The following is an 18,957-nucleotide window of genomic DNA, read 5'->3' as shown; positions in this document are numbered from 1 at the left end:
GTTTGAACTTGTTATTAGTGTGAATACACCATTATAGAAGTATAAGCAGGGAAATGAAGTGCCCAGATATATTTTTAAAACTCACCTTCACTTTGTTTTATCTTTAAAACACTGATCCACCTGGAATGTTGTAAATGTTACAGTTCAATGCAAGGCAAAATAAATCTCAAACATTAGTTAAGTAAACATGAGTACAATGTTTACTATCAAAAAGAACTCTGAAGTCTAAAAAGAGCTTTGAAACATTTTCAAAGTTTAATTTCTGGAAATACAGCAAACTAAACATTCCTACTTAGAAGACCTTAAAGAGTTTGAATGGTGAAATGTTCACTATGGCAAGGCCAATGAAAGAAGAAACTGATAAATGACGTCAGCTGGGGAAAATACAAATTAATGAGCACCTTACTGTATACATTTCTATCTCATCCTCATTTGGTACATTGTAATATGGCACACTCCCTAATTATTATATGTAGAGAGCAATCCTTTTGTAATACTTAATGTCCATACATTTCCATGGAGATCAACATTGAAATGTTTATGGCCTTGAGCTCAGTCAACATATGGCATGATTTTAATGTGAATCCTCTATTGTCCTCTAAGGTCATGGTGTAACTGATTTCATGTAAAACAGCTAGTTGGCATTTCTAAACTAGCTGCTCTGCTCTTTCTCTTCCACGTTGAGTACAGTATCCACAGTTATTCCAATGTCCTGCAGTGACCAGCCTCCCTCCACTTCCAGAGGCTTTCTGGGAAAGGAAGTAGAAAGGCTGTATAGGGATGTGCTATACCCAATCTTCATCATCCAGTCAAACAAGACCTAGAAGAGAAAAAGCTTCGTTATAAATAACTGCTCACGGTTGTGTCCCTCATGATAGTTTATGATCTCTCATTGTTAAATCATGCCCCTAGGAGTCATGAAACAGAACTTTCATATCTTTCAAAGGAACTTTCCAGTGTTTAAAGCAAAACAGCATGCCATGAATTTTGAGATGTGAATGACCCTTGATAACCTTTTGTTTCAAAGAAGGCCTAGGGACTACTGACACCTACAGGCAGCAGAAGCATTTAACAATTAGGAAAGCTCCAATCATAGGGAACGGGGAGATTATTCACTAAAAAGGTTAAGAACAAAAGGTTAGCATTTGGGAAAAAAGTCATTTAGATTACAATGAAAGCCAATAGTCCACATCAAAATTACCCAGGAACAGTCAAAACAGACGTGTCCATGGTCCAGAAACTCTGCCTTTTGATAAGAGGCCATCCCTATGAATGTACTGCATTTCCTGTCATAAAGATTCCCACTGTAATTGTCCAAATTTCCACTAAAACTGCTAAAGGATGGTGTGTTGCTTTAGGAAGAAAGCTGAATGACAGAATGTTCTCAGGGGATGCTGGTATCAATTATACATATATCAACTTATATCAATAATTAGACTTTATATCAAAGTGATACTTATATCAATTATAAGTAACCCTTGACTTCTACCACCATCCATGTCCCTGTTGATATTCCATGTAATAAATGTGCATTATGTCATACAATGCCATAATTTTCCAATATACGAATGAGCCTTAGTTTAACCAATGCCTACATAATCACTTATATTATTACCTTTGATCATTTGTCATTATTTCCAAAGAATAAATTCTCATAAATGAAATTACTGGGCCAAAAGATATATTGTAAAATATATACTGATAAATTATCCCACAAGAACAGCAGTCTAAATTACATTTACATGAACAATGTGAATGTAATTTAATAAGAATCTCTGTTTTCTGCACACACTGCCCCAAACTGGGTACTCTTCTTTTTAATCTTTGACAATTTGATAGGTTGAAAATGGTATCCATTTTAATATGCACTTCTCTGATTCTAAGTGAGACCAAACATTCTTTTCATGTTTATCACTTGGTTTTTAATTTTTCAAATTTTTTTAGCTAGCAAATTTTTTTAGCTCCATTACTTTATAAATATTTATTAAAGTGTTGTTTGGTTGCTAAGTCATGTCCGACTCTTGCAACCCCACGGACCCCCACCAGGCTCTTCTGTCCATAGGATTTCCCAGGCAAGTTTTTTTTCTCTAGCTAGCATAATCATTACTTTATAAATAATTATTAAATTGTTGCTGCCAAATTTTTAACTTGATGAGCTTTATAGAATTTAAAATTTTTATGTAGTCTAACCTACTAATATTTCCTATTATAGTTTATAGCAGTCTAGACATAGAAGGTTAAATGTAGCAATAAGGAGAAATTTATTTAGATAATTACTTAGATTTTTAATGCATGCATAATGATAAATTCAAATGTACTTAAAATCAGAAATACACCAACATATTAGTAATTGGCTTTGGTGTCAGATGGCAAATCAAAATTGTTTTTCACTCTAGTTTTCTATATTTTCCAAATCATTGCTAGTGAACACAATATTGTTTTTAAAAGGAAAAAAAGTCTATTAGAACAAAAAGAAACAAGCTTTAGAGAATGATCTGAAAACACAAGCAGTGGGGCTTCTTATATTAATAATATTAATCCATTATTAATAATATTAATAATCCATTATTAATATTAATAATCCATTAGGGCTAGTAAGAATAGAGCTAATAATAGCTGCTTCCTAAAGATTTGAAAGCATCTTACCACTGAGCTGTGAAAATATAATTTAAAAACAAATTAAAACAAGGAAGAACTGAAATCTGAATGCAGAAATCACAATTCAAGAAGGCTCAGCATGCCTAATTCTCCAAATTTCTGTCACATAAAGTATACATAAATCCCATTTATCTTTAGCTGATGGCAGTGCAGACAACAGACAACACATCCACCCTGCATGGAAATAAACTATTGCCAAATTCAACACAAATATTTCTCCAAATATGATTTTTCCTCACCTGTGAACTGCAAGACTTAAAAAACCTTCTCCTCAGGACACGCCCACTTGGACAGCGGAGAGCTACAGTCACGACCTGAGGAAAAAAGTGTTCAGATGAGAATTCCGACTACGGCTGTCTTTAATTCCAAAATCACTACTCCTGTGAAACACCTGTACCTAGTTCTAAGCACTCATGTGGGGTTTTGTAGAAATTTAGCTCTCAGAATTGTACGCCAACATTAAGGTCCAGAGAAAATTCACCTTAAACACAGAAATAATTCTGAACCTGAAAAATATCTTCCCACTGCTTGAGGAAACCAGTGACAGAGTCTTCCAGAGAGGGCGCCAGAGACCTGAGGTTTCTGTCTGCCCAGACAATATCAAGACTGCAGCTGGGCTTTGAAAGAGGCCTTACCAAGCCAAGTTGATCCAGAGCCACCTCAGAGTCTGCAGGCAAGACAAACAGTGGACTGGAAGGAAACAAAACGTTACCCAGGCCACCCCATCACGTTGGCTGGGCACCATGTCTACCTCATGAGAACAAGAGATGAGCCTGGAGTTAGTCCTGGCTGCTGGGGGTCTTGGAGACACCCTTTTCCTGGGAGCAGCTTTGTTCTACATATTCAGTTCCCCCACAATTTTTCCTCTGATGAAAGTGTTAAATAGCTAAAAAGAGCTTGCAACATCCTAGTAATTTAAAGAACATTCTAAAAGAGAAAAGAGTGGGAAAGACCTAGAGATGACCATACTAATAAGCAAAGTAAGTCAGAAAGAGAAAGACAAATACCATATGGTATCATTTATGTGGGGAATCTAAAAACAGATGCAAATGAACTTATTTACAACATTGAAACAGACTCACAGACATATAAAACAAACTTCATGGTTACCAAAGTGGAGGGCTAAATTAGGGGTTTGGGATTAGTAGATACAAGCTACTATATACAAAATAGATGAACAACAAGGTCCTACTTGTATAGCACAGGGAACTATATTCAATATCCTGTAATAAACCATAATGAAAAAGAATATGTATATATGTATAACTGAATGACTGTGCTGTCCACCAGAAACTAACACAACATTGTAAATCAACTATACTTCAATTTTAAGAAAAGAAAAGATGACAAATTAGTCATTAATTCTGACATTCATTATTCATTCTCAGGAAACCCTTTCTGATGGTCCTATGGAAAGTGTTTCTTATGGGTAAGAAAGGCACACTTCCCAGACTAGAATGCTATCTTTTTCTTGTTTTTAACTTTTATGAACGTTATCCTAACTGTCCTGGGAGTTTTTTGGCAGCACAGTTACAGAAATGGTAGAAATGGTTGTTTTATAGCAGCACCCACCCGCTTCAGGAAAGCCGCGTTAGCAAATATTTCCATGCAAGCAGGTAGAGTGTTTTATTCACATCCAGACTGGTGCGATGTTGAGCTCTGTTACTACTTCTACTAAAGGAAAGTTTTATAATAAAACAAAACACAAACTAACAATCACAAAAGCCAATTTTGCTTATTTGTAGAACAATAAAACCTAACTTTTACAGTGAGGTTTTGTTCAAACTTTAATGATCTACGGGGAGAATTAAGGCCAAATGCTTTCAAAGAAACTAAGGTTAAAATATAGTGACTTAATGTTTACCATTGTGATTAGATAAATATTTAAGAGAAATGAACAATCACTGTTCGAAACCTAGTTACTGTTCTATTATTACAATTACTGTGAAAGGTGGGTATGTAATTTCTCCTAAGATTACTGACAGTCTAGTGGACTGACCTATGAACAGGTCAAAGGCCTGGAACACAGTCCAAACTGTAAAGTAAATCTCTGTCCCGAACACAGATTGTTAAATGAAATCTAAATGAAAAGGGGCAGCACTAATTAAAATTTGGCTCCCCTTAAAATGAAATAAGATAGCATGCAACAATGAAAACAGTTGCTATGGTGTTATGGTAATTACATGAGGATTTACAAAACTCTTTTCAAATTATCTTAAATTCTACAATTATTGTCTTTTCAGTTTACAAGTAGAACAGTAACATGTGGTGACTATTCTGTTGTGAATTCTAGACGACTTATAACTTTCGATAGTAGTAATATGAAATACATAACAAGCACTTACTTAAATCAGAGTATAAGGATTAAGAATGGCATTGTTTCAGATACCGCCCCCTTTCAGAAATCTGTGTCAGCCATTAGTTCACTCATCTATTAGTCTGCTCCTAAGTCCAAGGAGGCTTCCACTATGACAGGAATTTTCTCATATGGTTATTGCAAAGCGTGCAGAGCCACAGGCTACATATATAGGATACACACTCACACAGTGAAAACTTCACCCTGTTCTGATAACCTTTAAGACGAATGTTAGTCCCTTCCCTGAGCAACAAAGATTTATTAAGATGTCCCTCGATTCTGTGGGTGACACCACACACTTAATGGGCCTAACTTTAATAAGAAAATAGAGAATGTCCTGAAAATGAAAATCTCCAGTATTGCTAAAGGTGAAATTATTCTTTTATATATGGATTCATGAAACAGCTGTGTGGCTTAGGGATTAAAATATATTAGTTATGATGGGCAAGCTTTATGTATGATGATAGAGCATGATTATGGTATCAGAGCAAAGCTTCGAAGTTGACAAAATACGAAATGGTACTTTGCAGAAAGCCAGAAACAAGTATGACTATGTGACTGGCAAAGACAAACATCCTAAAATCTGGAGTAACTGGCAAAGTGCTCACTGCCAACTCCAGGCGTGCCTTTTTAACTTGAAAAGCACTTTTTTGGGGTGATGGGGTGAAGGGTAGGTAGGAAAGGCACAGTCTCCAAACTAGAATGCTTCCTTTTTCTTGTTTTTAACTTTTATCGTGATGATGACATTCCACGCCTAATGTCTACTTTCATTATTATTAAACAGTCCAACTACAACAGAGGGGAAAGGTCAGGCAGAGACACCTGGAGGGACCAGGCTAACTGCTCAGAAACAGCTCATTAGATCAAAGAGTTGGTGACCAGGTCAAGGAGTATAAACTGGGACACCCAGAGTCATCCAGGGAGGTAAAAATAAGGGCTGATGAATGGCTAGCAGGGAATTAGGAATTCATCCTTTGAATTCTAAGAAATCTATGCACAGTAGCAACTGCACAGGTGGAAAACACCTTGCCCAGTGATGATTCTGACAGAATCAAAATCTTCCAAAATGTATTTTCTTTTCTTGATTAGTGTAGAATAGAATATACTAGACAAGTATCAAGTGGTATTAACTATACATTAGTGGCATTCTTCACAAAACCTTATTATATAATTTAAAGTTGCTTATACCTGATTGATACTATGTATGTGATTCTCAGGTAACATGTAATTCTCAAGTAACAATTTTTTACCATAATTTTGTTGACTTTATTAACCAAAAATAGCAAAGAGGACCAAAAATCAGAGCAAGGCCAAAAGAGAAGCAAATAGGAGCAAGGAGAAGCAAATAGGGATAGTATTGTTTCTAGAGTAAACAAGGGAATTAAGCCCAGAGGTCTCATGCAGCCAGAGGGCCTGGGCTCCCCCAGGAGGGACCTCAAAATCCTGCCTGTGGCTTCAGCCTCAAGTTGAGGAGATGGGATGAAACATGACTGAGGTTCCATCCCAGCTCTAAAACTCCATTACTGTGACAGACACTTTAATGAGTGTAGCACAGAAGGTCATCTGTCAAGTATGGGAAAAGGGCAGAAAAGAAACAAAATGGAATGACTATGAATAACTCTTAATAAAGTGGAGAGCAACACCAACTGCCTCCAGGTGGAGATGTGTTGACCTTTTTAGGGTCACAGACCTGAGATTCTGAAGAGCACCCTCCTTCTACCTGTAGTCACAAAAAGGTACAATTTCAAAGGATTCACTGACCCCCTGACGTCTGTTGTCACTGGTGACACACTGGTGTTCTGCAGGAATAAGGTCATGTGCTTTAAAGCTGGAGAAAAATCTTAAAAGGCATTCCCTGTCAACCTGAGCTGTACTTAGTTACTCCTGTATTTTAAGTGGTTGTCACGGATACCAACCCAGAGCTTGAGGAGAGGTGAGGATGTAGGAGGGTCAGGACAGACATATCATGGGTGTGGATGTGATGGGTGTAACAGGGAGGAATTAGACCTTTGGTTTTTTTTCTTAAATTGTGTTTCTTATGGGACTGTGATTCTCCTGGGATTGATTGCACACTTCATTGTCTCTATTTCTATAAGACTTTCAGCATTTTCCTCAGTATTTTAGTATCCAAAATACTAACTTATGTGCTGCAAATGTGTTAGCACGTTCATGGCTGCCTCAGAAATGGTTTTCAGGGAGTGTAACAGTCGCTGAGAGTCAAGAAATGGAAAACCATCCAGCTTTCCTTTGCCTACGCCATTTCACGGCTTTAAAGATGTGCTTCTGTACATTAGAGACTTAGTGAAACTGAGCTGGGCAACCGCAGGAAGGCGGCGCAGATTATGGCAAAGCAGTTGGGCAGAGGACACAATGCCAAGTTGGGATTCAGTCCAACCCTGACCCCAAACAGCAAACCATCTTTCAATTCAAACACCTACAAAGTAGCTGCATCCTTCATTTTCTCCTTTTTAATGGAAAAACTACAATTTGAAGTCATCTGCCTCTTTTGATTCTATTTTAATACGCAACTCATGTGATGACCTAACATTCTGGAAAAAACCACATATCCAATCTCTGCCCGATGAAGTGGGAGGGCTTTAAAACACAAGCTCAGCAGATAGCAGGCTTCCAAAACAGGGCTTGACTGAAGCATTTGATACCACCACATATTTGAAACAAGACCTAATCATGGTGCAAACACATAAACACTGTACTATTTTTTCTTTCTAAACCCAAATGTAGGTAAGATGTATTTACTTGATGTGAAAGAAAATTAAAAATACATTGATTTTCAAAGAAAAAAAAGATAAGCTTACTTCTTCAGCTGTTTCAGGAGGTTCTTCAGGAAAATCAAGAACCTAAAGAAAAGTTAAGTATTTAGTAACAGGAATGTAAACAGAAGAAGAAAAAAATAACCTCAAAGAGAAGAGTTCCTTTCAACATAGAGTTTGGACATATCTATGCTTAATGAAATCTTTTCTTTTAATATACATTTATAAAATGTTTACAATGAGAGACTCAATAAACATTTTTGGATCAGCAACTCTGTGCTAACAATACATCATAAAAACAGGATTTGAAAAAAAAACTCAGATGACAGCTGCTAATCTATACACATTTAAAGAACATTATGTTTATGCTGTTCTAAGATATTACATTAAAATGTACTACTAAAGAAACAGGATAAAAATTAAGTTCAGTAGAACCCCTCGATTATTTAGGTTCACACATATATGCATCAGGATGAGTACATATATATTTCTCTTTATTGGTGCCTTCTAAGGGGCTGGAAAACCACCATCCACTTTGGTTGCTTTCATGATTTATCCACATTTCCCTATTTCTGTTAATCTATTAAAACACCAGATGTACAAAGCATTTTCTCTCACTAAAACACTGTACAACAATTTCACCTTCAAGGGATGCTTTTTATTTTTTAATACCATAGATTCCATATTTTATAACATTTTATCTAACAAATATTCATTGCATTTATTAAATCATTTCTTTTTGTTTGGTATCAAAAACATATGTGATGGTCAATTAGAATTTACCATCAGCATGAGATAATCTATGCTATTAACACATAACAAAGAATCTTACAAATGTAATGAGTCCATGTAGCTCTCTAGATCTTTTTCAAATGTTAGAAACAGTTTAAAGACCCAGTTCCCACCCTCAAGCTCCATGAAGGGACCAGGAAACCTCAGACTGAGAAGCAATACATTGGAAATTACTTTTAGGGAATACACAGCTTAGCAGCTTTACCTAAGACTCGATAGAAATACACTTATTTCAACCTTAACCAGCTCCAAATTGGTCTTCTTAAGGATTAAAGATTTGAAAGAAAAGAAGGAATAATAAACCTGGACATCACTCCAGAGTGAATGGTTGCTAACTCATTCCCTAAAAGGGGCACTGAGGACAATGATATATTCATGTTAATAACGTTAGCCATTCAACTAAGCTCCAGTACTTTAGCCACCTGATGTAAAGAGCCGATTCATTGGAAAAGACCCTGATGCTGGGAAAGACTGAAGGGAAAAGGAGCAGGGGGCAGCAGAAGAAAAGATGGTTGGAAGGCATCACTGACTCAATGAACATGAGTTTGAGCAAACTCTGGGAGATAGTGGCGGACAGAGGAACCTGGCATGCTGTAGTCCATGGGGTCAGAAAGAGTTAGACACAACTGAGCAACTCAACAACAAAATATATGACTTCTTGTATCTTAGCTGCCCAAAGGAATGTCTCCGTTAGTAAATATTGCATTTTTTGTTTCTACATAATTAAATTACTTCCTTAAAAAGAACTATTTACTAAATGTACTATCATTTCCCTTCCTAGATTCCTTGTAAGTTTGGCTCAGAATGCTAGTATTTAACAAGAAAAGTGATTCTTAATGAAGCTGAAGTGATTCTTAATGAAGACACCATCTGGATTCCCTCAATATACCACTTCCACCAAAAAAATAATATCCCTACTGTACGCAGATACAGCTCAGTGAACAGGTATTAAGTAATGAACCTCCTTCTTCGTGGGCTGCTCAGTGGGTGGTAAAACTTTGGTTACAGGCTTAGGCAAGTTCCGTCTCTTTGCTGCTTCTCTGTTTGATGTTTCAAAAGACGTCTGACTCTCACTATCAAGCTCCAAATCTTCATCACCCTGCTCAAAAGCAAACTCAATTCAGAAGTGAAGTCACTACCAACAGCAGTTGTATTTTATGTTGCCATCTTTCACATTAACTTTCTTACCAACCCTTGATGGTTTCATGGCATATTTACCATTATGAAATGGATACAAACATTCTGCTTCATTGTCAGAATCCTGTTTACCCCTACTGGATCATCTTCTTTATGAGATGATGAGAGGTACAGTGTAAATAGAAAGCAAAAAAAAAGTCTTTGGGACAGAAAGCATCTTACACAAAAAAATCTGCAGCCAGTTCCTCTAAAAATGAATTTCTTTATGAATATCCTTTTTTCGCTGAAAGAAAACTTAACATTGTAAACTTCCATTTGCAAATGACAAAATTCATACTCAATGCCAAAGGAAGAGAGTCAAAGGTCAATTTGGCTTCAAAAAACAGAGCTAAACAGAATGAATATAATGTGAGCTTATAATACCCAAGAGATTTGGATGCCCTCATATAAAAGATGTGATTTAGTCAACAGTTTTCTCAGACTGTCTTAAGTTAGAACTTTTCAAGGATCTAAGTTATATGCTCTTTAGGCACCAAAAACCACTTAAACATTTGACATAAAAATATGATCAATAAAAACTATATATATATATAACTGATATATAAGCATTCTTAATAAAGACTCCTAAAAATAGACTGGAATAATAATTTGAAATTTTTAAAAAAATTAGTATATGTTAAAGGGAACATAAACAATAGCAGGATTAAAAAAATATGAAATGAGAATATTTTCTAACCCCAAGTTTATGACCATTGCTTAACTTCCAGGTTTCACCCGTCATCTGATAAAAGTGTTCTTCCAGCTTTTTCAACTTCATTTCCTGGCTAGGTTTTAGAACATTCTCTATGTATCTGCTGACCTGTTAAAAAAAAAAAAATCAGGTGACTATACATTAACACCCCTAAGATTTTATTTACATTGTCTATAAAGTTGTAAATAAGAACCAGGTAAGAAGTGGTGTTTTAACACTAATTCAGTTTTGCCAAAAAACCTACATCCTCCACTGTTGCACTACTCTCTAAAAATTTGCATTTGTACACAATGCAAAGAAAAACAAATTTTCTATCCTTCTGCTTGTATGGCAGTCTGCTGATACATCCTTTAATGGGTTTTCAGTGCAACAAAAACTTACTAGGGTTGGAGATATAAGTATGCCCAAGTGCTACCTGATATTTCAAGATCATGAAAATAACTGTTAGATGATCATCCATGGTAAATGCAACTTCTAATTAGCAAAACCAATCTTGGATAGGATGAAGCAAAAGCAGTGCTCAGAGGTAAAGTTATGGCTATAAATATCTAATTAAAAAAGAAGAAAAGATATCAAATCATTAACTTTACATCTTAAAAATCTTGAAAAAGGACAAGTTAAACACAAAGCTGGCACATGAAAGCAAATAATAAAGAAGACATAAAAACAGGGAATAGAATAGAAAAACAACAGAACCAATGAAACCAAAAAGTGGTTCTTTGAAAAAAAATTAACAAACCTTTAACTTGACTAAGAACAAGAGATGACTACCAAAATCAGAAATAAATGTAGAGAAACTGAGACCCTCAGAAATTGCTGGTGGACATACAAAACGGTGTGGAAAATAGTTTGGCAGTTCCTCAAGAAGTTAATATATAGAATTACCATATGACCCAGCAATTCCATTTCTATGTATATACACCCAAAGAATCGAAAATAAGTTCTCAAATATTTGCACACAAATATTCACAGCAGCACTATCCACAATAGCCCAAAGGTGGGGACAACCTAACTGTCCATCAGTGAACAGAAAAACAAATTTTGATCCATCCATACAGTGGAATATGACTCAGTCCTAGAAGGAATGAAGTGCTGATTTATGCTATATGGATGAACCCTGCAAAACACTGGCATGGGAAAGAAGTCAGACACAAAAGGTCACATGTTACATGATTTCACTTGTATGAAACATTCAGACAGATCCATACAAACAGAAAGCAGATTGTTGGTTGCCAGAGGATGGAAGGAGTGAGGAATGGGGAAATAACTGTTTAATGGGTTTGGGGTTTTCTTCTGGGATGACGAAAATGTTTTGGAACTAGACAGAGGTAGTGGTTGTACAACATTGTGAATATTCTAAATGCCACTGAATTACGGGCTTCCCTTGGTAGCTCAGCTGATAAAGAATCCACCTGCAATGCGGGAGACCTGGATTTGATCCCTGGGTTGGAAAGATCCCCTGAAGAAGGGAACAGATACCCACTCCAGTATTCTGGCCTGGAGAATTCCATGGACGGTATAGTCCATGGGGTCGCAAAGAGTTGGACACGACTGAGCGACTTTCACTTTCACTTCTCAATGTTTATACCTTTTAATTCTTTTAGATGGGCTAAAAGGGTGATAGGCAGTAAGGCCAGGCGTGAAGTCTGAAGGTGGCTCTCTGAAGTGAAGTGAAAGTCACTCAGTTGTGACCTAAATTTGAAATTCCCCCAGATATTTTTGTATTTTCTCTATATAATACTTTCCAAACAGTAGGCTTTACCTTTTCACCTTGTGCCTCTTGTTGTTTTTTCCTCACAAGTTTTTGCCTTTTCTCGTTCTTCTCTTCTTCTTCTAAGATATCAAAACATACAAGTGCTTTTTAATTCCCATGTATCTGTAAGTTGAATGTTATTTTCTCTGAAAATAATCTGCAGATTTTCACATTTGGGGAGAGAAAAGCTTTCAAAAAACAGATTTATTTTTCAAATAATAAAGATCAAATAGACACAGACAGTTGAAACAAAGAAATCTGCAAGAAATTTCTTTCTGTAAGAAATGTCAATCTGTAGGAAAAGGTCTGTTCTGAAATAAAAACTTTCTGACATGTATTAATGTTGTGTGTTACAGTTTTGGTAGGGAGACTTCAAGAATAATGATGGCGGGGTTTTTTTCTGAAGGTGCCGGATAGGGTTTTAGCAGCTCTACAGAAGCCCATTCCCACACATGAGGTGTAGAATACTGTGCTCTATCTATCTGGTCACCCTTGGACATGACGGTAAAAGCAATACACCTAGATTCTCAACATGGGGTGTGAGTGGCAACCCTTTCAGTGACTTAACCAATATTAGATTATAAGCCACTGAATGTCAAGAGAAGGGATCTCTGCTGTTGTATAGACTTTTTAAAGTTTGGGTTAGAAATGACATAGTTTCAGACGTATATACAAGAAAAAAGAACAATTCCTCATAAAAATATTGGGGTATAGCCCATTCAAAATTGTTAACTAAAGCTGTAAGTATTACTCTACCATAAAATTACACAGCACAAATGAATGGTAAAATGATGCTTATTGTGCAAAAGTTCTCGAATAAAGGAAAGAAATTTCAGTAGAAAAGTATAAAAGGGTAGCATAAACAGTAAACTTACCTTTCAGATAAACTTGGGAAGGTTTAAACGAGTTAACCCATGAGGTAGTCACAGAAATAATTAATGTAAGAAGAGCAAGCAGTAGGAAAATCCGGCCACACAGCAAAATTAGATCTTTGATTCCTTATAAAGGTTAAAAAAAATTACAATTACAATTCAAAACATTTTTCTTGATACTAATAATGAATACTAATACATTAGAAGATTATCTGTCTAGAAAAGTAGAGTAAAATTTAAGGTATGTAACTGTCTTTTAAGATTTTTCATATAGTCTCCTTTGGGCAACAAAATTCATGACTGTCATTACCAGAACAAGTTTTCAGAAAATGATTCTAGAACATCTTATCTCTCAGGAATATAAGTATAATCTGAGTGACTGGCTATATTATAAATATATGACTATCAATAATGCATAAATTCTGGTTTCCTTTCTGCCCAGAGAAGGAAAGAAAATAATCCACATAATTGGGAATTAAATTGTGATAGTATCTTATTATCAGATTCTAGTTCTATTTTAAAAAAGGCACTCCCACTGAAACACCAAATTCTTCTCACAGGTAAATTATGCAACTCTGTACTTCTCTATTGCTCAATATTTACTTCATCATTTGTAAGTAAATTTACTAGACACATGTTTGCCTAGAAAAAATTAAAATTTCAGTACTTGATTTTTATTAACCAAATGAAAATTAACCAGCAAAAATGTAACAAGTACCTTCTTTGTGTAATACATTTTGCCAAATGGTAGAGAGTGTACGTATAAAGTTGGATTAAAAATGGTTTCCACCCTCCACAAATTTCTAGTTTTGTTCTGTAATTCTCAAAAGTTACCAGGCAAAAGTACAGAGGAACCATCTTACCCGTGTGATGGGGGCTGGCAGTTAGTCAAATAACTAAGAATTAACAAAGGAATCATATATACAGATTTAAATATTTTCTTTTTAACTAAAAACATATATAGACGCACACATACACACACATATATATATATACACACACACGCATATATATATCATCCTTAAAAAATAAGCAATTTAAATTTGTTTAAAGTTTTTTTGCTTTCTTTTGTATTACAGCCCCTCCAACCTTTGCCAGCATTAACTACTGATTCAGGTATTGTTCAATATGATATGTAATTAACTCTAGAGTAACTATGATCATTTCAAAAGTAATTTGATACCTAGAGTATTCATATTTAGGGAAACAAATGCTTTATGGAATTTATGTTCCATAACACTGCTTTTTGTTCTAACAAGCAAGCAATTTCAAATGGGAATACAGAAGAACTAGATTTATGTGTACACCTCTCAAGTAAGAAATTTTTTAATTAAGTTGAGGTGTTTTGTTTATACTATGCTCAAGAGCCCATATGCAGGACACTTCAAAGGATAACAAACATGATGAACCAGCATTAAAACACTTAGCTTAAGTATAAGTAAAAATGTATCAGCACTGTACAGAGTAGAATGTCCAAAAATATAGCACAGGTGAATGAACATGTCTGAATTCTCTTTGGTAATTCAATTAGCAGTTCCAGCTAAAAGCAGCAGTATCTCTAAGTCCTGGTCCAAACATAACTAGCCCTGCAGCTGTTGCACTGAGATGTGATGATTTTTAAAATAGACTAAAATACTGTTACTGGATATTTGCAGAACCAGTAACAAGAAACCAAAGTAGACAACCACCAGTTCACAATTGTGAGAGGATTCTAGAAGAAAGGAGTTAAGTGAAAAATGTATAAAACTAAGTGGAAAGGCTACCAGGAGCCCAGTTGCATTTTCTAGAATTTTTTACTTTTATTAAATTAGATATTGTGATAAGTGATGGGAATACAAAAAAAGAAGAGGGGGGCCCCTCTGTGCTCAAGAAGTATATTATCCTGTGGTCAGAGCTTATCGTGTGAACATCTCCTTCTGCAAACCTGAGTAACTACCTTCTCATTGACTAGTGACTCAAATAATAGTGCAAAGTATATTATAGATAAGCAGAGTAATGGTGAATTCTGTAAGGTAAGGAAGCAGGTAGATTCTGGAATAAGTGTGAATTTAACATTTCTATCATTTAGATAAAGGTCTTGTTAGAGTCCAATATGGCTGGAAACTTCTAGAGAATGTCTGTAGATTTTTTAAAAGGCATTTTATTTTAATTTCTTATTTCAAGCAACATTCTGGGTACCTGACTTCTTGGAGGTAGGGTAACGAGAGGAAATATACAAAGTTAAATTTCATCATGGTCTCTTAATTCCCTTCTTCCCTCTCTCTTTCCTTCTCATCCATTCATTGATTTATGGATGCATGCAGCAACTAGAGATTGAACACCTGCCTTCTGCATCGAGAGTGCAAATCCTAACCAATTCCAGGGAATTCTCATAGTGGCCAATTTTAAAAGTGAGTTTAATAAGGGAGACAGACATGTAAATACATCATTAATAGGAAAAGGAGTGTGTCAAGGCTGTATATTGTCACCCTGCTTATTTAACTTCTATGCAGAGTACATCATGAGAAACCCTGGACTGGAAGAAACACAAGCTGGAATCAAGATTGCCGGGAGAAATATCAATAACCTCAGATATGCAGATGACACCACCCTTATGGCAGAAAGTGAAGAGGAACTAAAAAGCCTCTTGATGAAAGTGAAAGAGGAGAGTGAAAAAGTTGGCTTAAAGCTCAACATTCAGAAAACGAAGATCATGGCATCTGGTCCCATCACTTCATGGCAAATAGATGGGGAAACAGTGGAAACAGTGTCAGACTTTATTTTGGGGGGCTCCAAAATCACTGCAGATGGTGACTGCAGCCATGAAATTAAAAGACGCTTACTCCTTGGAAGGAAAGTTATGACCAACCTAGATAGCATATTCAAAAGCAGAGACATTACTTTGCCGACTAAGGTCCATCTAGTCAAGGCTATGGTTTTTCCAGTGGTCATGTATGGATGTGAGAGTTGGACTATGAAGAAAGCTGAGTGCCGAAGAATTGATGCTTTTGAACTGTGGTGTTGGAGAAGACTCTTGAGAGTCCCTTGGACTGCAAGGAGCTCCAACCAGTCCATTCTAAAGGAGATCAGCCCTAGGATTTCTTTGGAAGGACTGATGTTAAAGCTGAAACTCCGGTACTTTGGCCACCTCATGCGAAGAGTTGACTTATTGGAAAAGACTCTGATGTTGGGAGGGATTGGGGGCAGGAGGAGAAGGGGACGACAGAGGATGAGATGGCTGGATGGCATCACGGACTCGATGGATGTGAGTCTGAGTGAAGTCCGGGAGTTGGTGCTGGACAGGGAGGCCTGGCGTGCTGCAATTCATGGGGTTGCAAAGAGTCGGACACGACTGAGTGACTGAACTGAACTGAATATGTCCAAAGATGAACGAACTCTCCACCAGTCCACGTTTCCTTTCATTCTTCACTTTATCACTGGTACCACCAACTGCTTGAAGTTGTTCTTTGCCACATGTAGGAGTCATCCTTGAATCTCTCCTTTCCATCACCCAAATAATTAATCCATCAACAACCCTGCTGATTCTACTTGGCTAAAATCCCAAATCTATGCACATTTCACCTCCTCTGTTATCCTAGTCCAGGCCGACTGTCATCATGACTTCCCTCCTTCGGAAGCCTAACATGCCTCACTGCTTCTGCTGTAGCATCCTTGCAAAACATTCTTCACGCAGAACCCAGTGACCTCTAAAAAGCCTTAAGGAAGTCCCTTAACCTCACTATTATCTGAGTTTCTGCTACTCTAATGACAGAAAGCAAAGGGGAACTAAACAGCTTCTTGATGAGTGTGAAAGAAGAGAGTGAAAAAGCTGGCTTAAAATTCAGCATTCAAACAACTAAGATCATGGCATCCAATCCCATCACTTCATGGCAAATACATGGGGGAAAAGTGGAAACAGTGACAAATTTTATTTTCTTGGGCTCCAAAATCACTGCGGATGATGACTGCAGTCATGAAATTAAAAGACACTTGCTCCTTGGAAGAAAAGCTATGACAAACCTAGACAGTGTATTAAAAAGCAAAGACACCACTTGGCTGACAAAAGTCTGTATGGTCAAAGCTATGGTTTTTCCAGTAGTCACGTACATATGTGCGAGTTGGATCATAAAGAAGGCTGAGGACAAGACTTGATGCTTTCCAGTTGTGCTGAAAAAGACTGCGGAGAGTCCCTTGGAATGCAGAGGAAGAAAACCAGTCAATCCTAAAGGAAATCAACCCTGAATGTGCATTGGAAGGACTGATGCTGAAGCTGAAGCTCCAATACTTTGGCCACCTGATGTGAAGAACTGATTCATTTGAAACGACCCTGATGCTGGGAAAGACTGAAGGCAGGAGAGAGGGTGACAGAGGATGAGACAGTTGGATGCCATCACCGACTCAGTGGACATGAGTCTGAGCAAACTCCAGGAGATAATGAAGAACAAAGAAGCCTAGTGTGCTTAAGTCCATAGGGTCGCTGTCAAAGTGTCGGACACCACTTAGCGACTGAACAACAAAAATAGGGATTATAATAGTACCCATCTTTTTGCCTTTTCATATTGATTGTAAAGCGGATTAGATGAAATAATGAACAGTATTTAGAATTTGGTGCTAAATGAATGTTACTGATACTATCTTGAGCCAATCTCCCTCTAGGTCTCCTTGATCCAGCCTCAATGGTCTTCATCCTTTTCCGCCAATGCGTCGCAATTTCTTTGTCTGGAATGTTTTCCGGCTTTTCAAAGGGTTGATCCCTTATCATTTAAATCTCGGCTTAAATTCCTCAGCAGGTTTACCTCACGTCAGTTTATTTCCTTTTGAGCATTCAACACAATTTGAAAGTCCTGTATATGTTTGTTCCTGTGCTTTCTGCCTCTGTTCCCTTACACTCAAAACTTCACCAGATCAAGGGCGACTTTTTCAGCCACCGGCAATCAACTTCCTCAATGCAGCGGGAATCTTGCTTTCCCCCTACCAGACCCCTACCCGGACCCCGATCCAGACCTGGATCCGGAAGAGGGAGGCCGGCGCGGTGCAACCTGGGAGTCGTAGTCAAAGCCACCCAGAGGCATCGCGGCTGGGAAACGGAAATTCATTGCAGTGTTCATGGGGCTGTTACCCGAGTATGAGGGTCAAAATGGAAAAGCCAACACTTACCCAGATCTGGTATCCCACGCCGGAGCTCCAGACACAAGAGGGGGAGAGCAGAGAGTAGAAAAATACCAACAACCCCACGAGAAGCCATAGTGATGGGAGCCCCGCTTCCGGGCGGAAGGCCCGCCCCTTCCGGCTGCGCTTCCCTAGGAAAGTGGAGTGGAGGGAGACCTTGTTAAGGGAGGAATTTGGAAAACAGCTAGACCCTGAAGCCGAGTCGTTGGTCAGATTGAGATGAGCCCAGGTTTTTGAACTCATAATCTGTAGCGTTAGAACAAATGCAGGACACCTCACGTCACGTGGGCGGTGAGAAGGCCTCGCTGGCGCCCGCCTAGTCAAGTCCTGTCAAACGTGCTCGCTGTCAAGTCAAACGTGGGCTCTGGCGAGGCTGGCCGCACCTGGATTCCGGAGGTGAGAAAGAGTTGTCAAGAGTAAAATGAGGCGTAATAGAAAGGGTACGGGCAGTTGACGCTGTGAGGAGGCAGCCTGGCGCTTTGGCCTTGTGTCGGTAGAGGGTGCTTGTGAACTTTTTGGTCGGAGCAACTGAGCGCCACTCTGCCGAAGCACCTTCTTCATCGCCTCAATGGTCTCCGGCCCATTTCGTGGTCTCTGGTTCCTGTGGAAAGACGATTCAAAAGTGGGACCTGGCACCTAATCCTGGAGACCCGCCACCCCTTCCCCGCTCTGGGTTAGTTTTGCCAGCAGGGTTATTGTTAAAGACTTAACTCAGCTTC

General features: G+C 37.7%; 1 protein-coding gene across 4 annotated transcripts; it reads right to left on the bottom strand.

Annotated features, from left to right (window-relative positions):
• Positions 1–232: 232 nt before the first annotated feature.
• Positions 233–18,957, bottom strand: UBXN8 (UBX domain protein 8). 4 transcript variants are annotated; one of them, XM_069572903.1, is made up of 9 exons: positions 18,513–18,957; positions 18,227–18,369; positions 13,094–13,216; positions 12,228–12,298; positions 10,451–10,573; positions 9,539–9,676; positions 7,831–7,872; positions 2,898–2,972; positions 233–820 (listed from the first exon to the last, which is right to left on the bottom strand). In XM_069572903.1, exons 2-9 carry the CDS (start codon positions 18,312–18,314, stop codon positions 653–655), a joined length of 828 nt encoding a protein of 275 aa, XP_069429004.1. In that variant the 5' UTR covers positions 18,315–18,369; positions 18,513–18,957; the 3' UTR covers positions 233–652. The 4 variants fall into 4 exon arrangements, with proteins under 4 accessions (XP_069429004.1, XP_069429005.1, XP_069429007.1 ...); XM_069572904.1 differs by having other exon boundaries at positions 18,227–18,839; XM_069572906.1 differs by lacking the exon at positions 9,539–9,676 and having other exon boundaries at positions 18,513–18,839.

This window comes from Ovis canadensis, chromosome 26 (assembly GCF_042477335.2).
Source record: "Ovis canadensis isolate MfBH-ARS-UI-01 breed Bighorn chromosome 26, ARS-UI_OviCan_v2, whole genome shotgun sequence".
NCBI classification, from domain to species: Eukaryota; Metazoa; Chordata; class Mammalia; order Artiodactyla; family Bovidae; genus Ovis; species Ovis canadensis.
The sequence above is the reverse complement of the archived record's forward strand: the minus strand, read 5'-3'. Positions and strand labels throughout refer to the sequence as shown.